General features: G+C 33.8%; 2 protein-coding genes across 3 annotated transcripts; both read right to left on the bottom strand.

Moving 5' to 3' along the window:
• Nucleotides 1-1,404: 1,404 nt before the first annotated feature.
• On the bottom strand, nucleotides 1,405-3,092 carry LOC143579376 (ubiquitin-conjugating enzyme E2 28-like). Of its 2 annotated transcripts, none has more exons than XM_077062704.1 (3): nucleotides 2,772-3,051; nucleotides 1,842-1,946; nucleotides 1,405-1,740 (listed from the first exon to the last, which is right to left on the bottom strand). In XM_077062704.1, exons 1-3 carry the CDS (start codon nucleotides 2,967-2,969, stop codon nucleotides 1,597-1,599), a joined length of 447 nt encoding a protein of 148 aa, XP_076918819.1. In that variant the 5' UTR covers nucleotides 2,970-3,051; the 3' UTR covers nucleotides 1,405-1,596. The 2 variants fall into 2 exon arrangements, with proteins under 2 accessions (XP_076918819.1, XP_076918820.1); XM_077062705.1 differs by having other exon boundaries at nucleotides 1,668-1,771; nucleotides 1,804-1,946; nucleotides 2,772-3,092.
• A 428-nt stretch (nucleotides 3,093-3,520) lies between these two features.
• Nucleotides 3,521-5,528, bottom strand: LOC143579375 (rac-like GTP-binding protein ARAC1). Its single transcript, XM_077062703.1, has 7 exons — nucleotides 5,378-5,528; nucleotides 4,599-4,686; nucleotides 4,390-4,499; nucleotides 4,244-4,307; nucleotides 4,079-4,143; nucleotides 3,937-4,002; nucleotides 3,521-3,856 (listed from the first exon to the last, which is right to left on the bottom strand). The coding sequence occupies exons 1-7, from the start codon at nucleotides 5,474-5,476 to the stop codon at nucleotides 3,755-3,757; spliced, it is 594 nt and encodes a 197-aa protein (XP_076918818.1). The 5' UTR covers nucleotides 5,477-5,528; the 3' UTR covers nucleotides 3,521-3,754.
• Between the last annotated feature and the right edge of the window lie 658 nt (nucleotides 5,529-6,186).

Here is a 6,186-nt window from a genome sequence, read left to right as displayed (position 1 = left end):
AGGGTGTTTTATGCAACATTTGCAAGTTAGGGGGCTTGATGTAAATATGAGGCGGTTATAAAGTTAGTTATATAACTATAGTTATATAACCGATGTGACCAGAGGTGGTTAATTAACCACAATGATGATGCCTATATATAGATGTCTGGTGTAAGTGTATTGTAGCAACGTTCGTGTCTATTTCGATCAATAAAGTTTGTGTTCCGGGTTTCATCTCTTGTTATTATTCTTCTCCTTTGTTATGTTCTTGATTGTTGATTGAATCGTGATCTACTTGGTCCTACTACAGATTTTAGATGAATGGCCCTTGGAAACTCTTCACAGAAAAATTCTGATGACGCGTAAGTGTCTTAAATAGGGTGGTATAACTTAAAGTTTTGAAAAAGGGGTTTTCACGATTTAGATGCAAGTGATGTTTACAAAACGTTTTATGTAACATACCTTAGTCTAATTGTACTCAATATTGAAGGTATTTTGTATCGTGACAGTGGTTATCCGACCCGACTCGTAAAAAATATCCTGCAACTTCTAAAAACCGATACCGGAAAACAAGTTATGTTTTCGCCAATACGTGTAGATAATGATAGAAGATAGGAAAAACAGGGCCGGCTTAGACCCCATCCTGGGCTCGGCGTCCCGTTTAGGGCACGATTTTAATGGAGGGTACAAAATTTTTAAAAGGTTTTATATATGTATATCCATATATAACTCTTTTTAAACATTAACAAGTGAAAGTGGCAATGCAAAAAAGGAGAAAGAAGAAGGATATAACAAAGATAAAAGATAAAGAAATATTGCCGGAAATTTTTCCGACTTGTATATGTTACCGCGAGAAGTAGTTTTTGGTTTGGAGAATTGAAGGAGATAATAAAAGAAATTAATATTTTATTATGTATTTTGTACTTTTCTATTCACTTTTTCAATATGCTTGTTGATTTTTTTTCTTTTCTTTTTTGATAAATAATACAAACTTATGTAGGTATTATCGTGCAATTAATCAAAATGGGTTTATATTTCAAGAAGCAATTTAACAATCAGCCCATTTATAATTGTGTTTTTTTAATGTTTTCCATCGTATTGATTCGTACTTTGTATTTTTTGTTATTACAGTTATCGTTCATATTTTGAAGAAAAAAATTACATGAGGTCCATTTTTTGTTTGAATGTTTGCCACCGTTTCGAGGCGCGCTTTGTTTTATTTATTGTTATCACATTTATCGTTCATATTTTGAAAAAAATATATATAAGATTCATTATTCGTCTTGGGCACTCGAATCTCGAATGCGTCAATGAGGAAAAGGCTCATATTTTGACTGTATAACGTTGAACTTAGTTAACTGAAATTCTTTTTGTTTTAAACATGATTGGTATATATCTTATTTTTAACAAGTATGGGACAAACAGTTCGAAAAAAAATCAGAACAATTTATTCAAAATTAAAATCAAACAACAACTTCACCATCAAAATCATTCGTTACACCAACATCCTGCATGTAATTTTTTTTCATCATAACTCTTTTCCATGTTGTGAGGCTCTTCAAACTTCATACAAGAACCTGTTATTGGTTAGATTATATAAATTCGTGTTATCATTTATCAATACATGGCATACTTTTGAGTCCAACTCCGAGCCATGGCTTCGTACTTGACCTTGTCCATCTTGTACATATGTGCGATTTCTGGGACCAATGGGTCATCTGGATTCGGATCGGTCAGCAATGAACATATCGACAACAAGACCTGGTTGAACCACAAACCAAATTATCATTAGCTGAGCCGGTGGCATGCAACACCATATATAACAAACCCTATAAAATGTAAAGAGGGAAAAAAACGAAAACCTTGGATATGGTGAGAGCAGGACTCCATTGATCCTTAAGGATATCTAGACAGATGTTTCCATTGTTGTTTATATTTGGATGAAACACTTTGGTCCTAAAAGCAACCTACAAGAATTATCAAAAACCATTAATAAAATCACTAAAGACAATAACTTTGAAGTGGTTTCTGGCCATGAAGGGGTCTCTTCAATATTTAGGCTCGGATCCTTCGAGGTTCAACTGGATTCATTGAATTTGATAACAAGCAAGAACATATTCATTGTTAAAGTTAGAATATATAAGGACATACATCTACAAACGTCAATATGAGACACAAGATGTTCGATCAAGAGCTGAAGATTTTCTACATATTTGGTTGATTTGTAACACTCGTATTTTTTTTTTCCATTTTATATGTAGGATAAGGTTTTCTGACCGACCGCCAAGACTTCTGATCGCCAACCCTGGAGATTACGTACCTAGAAAAGATCTACCTATACATGTTACATTTGAAATATAAATTGTGAAAAATAAAAGAAATGATGATGAATATGATTAAATGCTTAACTTTTTATTTTTAAATGGTTAATGGACGGTACATAACCTTTTGTGGTCATGTTTACATCAAAAACCTCATTTTATCTTAGGTTTACGGTTACCAAAAAAAAAAGTAGATCATTATCTATGTGATGTTACTTATCCAACTTGAACAGAAAATTCAGACGTCGTAAGAGATATTCGAGCACAAAAAAGACCCCCCCCCCAGGTGGAAACGATATCATGGGTCCGCCACGGGTCGTGTATTAGAATATAGTGGCGAGTTTGTTTACAGGTTGTGCGCATGAAATATCTAGTAAAGATCGTAGTTTTATGAGTGTAAGCTAAGTAATTACTTTTATTAAGCGCCAAAAAGGGGGTAAGCTGGCCTGATGAAGATCCTAGACTACGTACCTTGGGGGGTCTGAAAGGATAGTCCGGAGGGAAGTGGATCGTAACTTGAAAAACACCACCAGCATACGGACTATCATTTGGACCAATAATCGTTGCTTGCCAGTGGAACATATCTTGAGCCACAGGACCAGCACTACATGAGGCTGGAGGGTCTCTTTGCAAGTCTTTGAGCTCTTTCAAAATCCTCCTAGAAGCCATTTTAATTAATGAATGAATACATATGTTTTGGTGTATCCAGTAATGGGTTGTGAGATGGATTTATACATAGTTGGAGAGAGGGTGTGTGGAGAAGGTATAGATTCTAGATAAATTTTGAGTGAAGAACAACATGATCAATTCTCATCACCTCCATACATTAGTTTCACATCATACCAGAAAAGAAATAGCATCTTAAACCGTTGTTTTTGGTCCATTAGATTAATCATAAAAAGAATATACCCTCCCTAACAAATTCTTTTTCGTAAAATTAGTTTTATTTGAAAATATACAAATCGGGACCAATCACTAAACGCATACAGATTACACGAACATAAGCATGTATTCAACTTAATCGACTAACCCCACCACGTCCCTAATGGGCAACGAGCAAAATTTTCATCCGTTAATGGAGCATATTCCCCACTCGCACAAAAGAAAAAACAAAATCAACTTCATATTCCTTGAAATTGAAAGACAAAAGTGGGAATATATGATGTCAAACATCTTCATTCCCCACTAACTCAACATCAAAAATGTTGAAAATGATAATATCATCTAACCAAACCATGTTGATTGATAACAACTCAACAGGCACCATTTTGGTCAAAAACATGAAATATAAATCAACGAATATAAATCCAACACGAATTTCTTAACCTAACTGGATCTCAAATCAAGAGTAATACATTAAAAAAAAAAAATCTGACAAGGCATCAAAGGGCGATGGAGGCACATGATAAGCCAACTGATGCTTCACACAGACGATCACTGCTTTCTTCTTCCGATCATAATATAGAGCAAGCCTTTTGACCTGCTTTCTTCTTTTTCTTTGACTTTGGAGGAGCAAGAACAACTTTAATTGCAGCATCAAAAACTCCCTTCACATTCTGATAAACAATAATAATATGTGCAAACTAAATTATTCATAACCTTGTTTTATGAAGAATTTGTATAATATTATACATACCTCTTGTGTTTTGGAAGAGCATTCGATGTATTCAGGTGCTCCAATTGTCTTCTTTAACTCCTCGCCCTATAATAAACTCAAATATATGTATTTTTGCAACGACATTATTTATAGTTAAAAGATTCTCAATAATAATATTAACCTGAGCGGTAGTTATGGGAGTTGCACCAGGATGGTCAACAAAGAACTGCTTATCATCCCGAAGATCTATATAATCCACAAGTTTCAAACTTATGTTTGATTAAACTACATATTTATAAAGCAAAACTTAATGCGCGAATATTGTCAGAATTAATTATTAACTCACCGAGTTTGGTCCCAACGAGGACAATTGGCACACCAGGTGCATAATGTGTCAACTCTGGAATCCACTGTAATATATAAAAATAAATCTGTTTAATATATCACATTATTACATCCATCGAAAGTAATGAATGACAAAGAGATATTTACCTTCTTGGAAACATTTTCATAGCTGGCCTTGCTAATAAGGGAAAATGCTAAAATGAAAACATCAGCACCGCGATAACTTAATGGTCTTAATCTGTTGTAATCCTCCTGTCCTGTTATCATTATTTCAATTTCACACCATGATTATATTGGTAAAATTAATATAAATAAATAAAAAGTAGTAATTGTTTAGATAAGATTTCATAAACTACCAGCAGTATCCCACAAGCCTAGATTGACAGTTGCACCATTAACAACCACATTGGCACTGAAGTTATCAAACACAGTTGGCACGTAATCCTGTTTCCAACACAAAAAGGAATGTAATTACAAATGTGTAGGGACATTATCCATCAGAATCAAATGCCACACTTAACATTAACCAAGGCGAGCAATGTGCAAACAAATTAAAGCAAAAATCGGCCCAAGTGGATAAAAATGGCATAATGGCAAAATATATATTGACCATTTAAGACGATCCATTGTCTTAATCAAGTAAAGAGCAGTTTCCTAAACAAATTTATATTCTCATTTTCTCCACATCAGTGTGATAATACAAGAATCCATAAATGTAGGCACAAGTTAATGGTGTGCATTGCTCGATTTTGGGCTCAAACCAAACCAAAACCTGAAAATTCGCTTTTTGAGGTCCGATGTTATCACTTGGACTTGAATTTTTTGGGCTGAACAAAAAAAACCTTGGATCTAAATCATTATGTAATAAATAAATTAATAAATAATAATTAACTAATTCTTATAAATTCAGGCTGACATATTTATTTATTAATTTAAAAATGAAAACTATTGAATTGATTGATTAGGGGTAAATAAATAAATGTGTGTTGCCAAGGATGATGATCTGGAAGATAACTTGATGAGTGTAAGTATATGATTTGAATAGAATGAATCCACAAAATGTACTGCAATTTGCAGATATATATAAATAAGAAATCCCCAAAATGAGGAAAAACTGGAGAAAAATGAAAATCACCGTGGGGAAGGTGTTGCTGGTGTAGGAAATCAAGAGACAGGTCTTGCCGACAGCGCCATCGCCTACGGTAACGCACTTTATGAACCTCGAAGCGCTCATATTTCAGATCTCCTTCTGTTCTATTCAGAAGACCTGATCACCAACGGAACAAATGTATATATATATATATATATATATATTGTTGTTAGTTGTTGTTGGGGTTCTAATTCTATCTTCAAATTTTCCAACTCCTCCTCCTCCTCCTCCTCTTGTATCCTAACTCAAGCGGAATTATAATTATTCAAATTAGTTTTGCAAATGTGATTAGGAAAACAAACAAACAAACAAACCCTAGAGAAAAGTGGGGAAATTGAATAGCATACAAACAAACATAATGAGAAATTTGGGGATCGATGGATGAACGTGTTGTGTTGAGAGACAGGTATTAATTAATTTACCTTATTTTAGCCGCTAAAGAATGAATGCCGTTGAAACGGTAGAGCTGGGTGCTGGTGGGGATCAACTCTCTCTTCTCTCTCTAAATTATTATTATTAAGAATTCTAATTTGTGCAAAGGCTATGGCGTGTCGTGACAACGAAGATCGGTGGGTGATTGGTTCAATCTTGTTTTAGAAATATACATGTGTGGGCCCCCACCAAATTTGACCAAACACAAATTATAATATTATTACTCCATCATAATTTATTTACTAAAAGAATAAGGAAATTTGTAGAAAGAAAGATCATATCAAGATATGTTATGAATATCTATTTTACAAGATCAATATTTATCAAACTAATGGATGAGCTTTTTGTTAAACTTATGATAA

Source organism: Bidens hawaiensis, unplaced genomic scaffold, assembly GCF_021521415.1.
Source record: "Bidens hawaiensis isolate Kalapana, Puna unplaced genomic scaffold, B.hawaiensis_p1.1 tig00029683_1, whole genome shotgun sequence".
Lineage (NCBI taxonomy): Eukaryota > Viridiplantae > Streptophyta > Magnoliopsida > Asterales > Asteraceae > Bidens > Bidens hawaiensis.
Note: the sequence above shows the minus strand (reverse complement) of the source record. Positions and strands in the feature narration are given on the sequence as shown.

Excerpts from the sequence above, each read along its gene's own strand:
- LOC143579375 (XM_077062703.1), bottom strand. The coding sequence starts at position 5,476 with ATGAGCGCTTCGAGGTTCATAAAGTGCGTTACCGTAGGCGATGGCGCT. Across the intron at positions 4,003-4,078 it reads CTCCCATAACTACCGCTCAG|GGCGAGGAGTTAAAGAAGAC; the intron begins GTTAATATTATT and ends AGTTTATTATAG. Across the intron at positions 3,857-3,936 it reads GCTCTTCCAAAACACAAGAG|AATGTGAAGGGAGTTTTTGA; the intron begins GTATGTATAATA and ends ATTGTTTATCAG.
- LOC143579376 (XM_077062704.1), bottom strand. The coding sequence starts at position 2,969 with ATGGCTTCTAGGAGGATTTTGAAAGAGCTCAAAGACTTGCAAAGAGAC. Across the intron at positions 1,947-2,771 it reads ATCCTTTCAGACCCCCCAAG|GTTGCTTTTAGGACCAAAGT; the intron begins GTACGTAGTCTA and ends TAATTCTTGTAG. Across the intron at positions 1,741-1,841 it reads CTGCTCTCACCATATCCAAG|GTCTTGTTGTCGATATGTTC; the intron begins GTTTTCGTTTTT and ends TGGTTCAACCAG.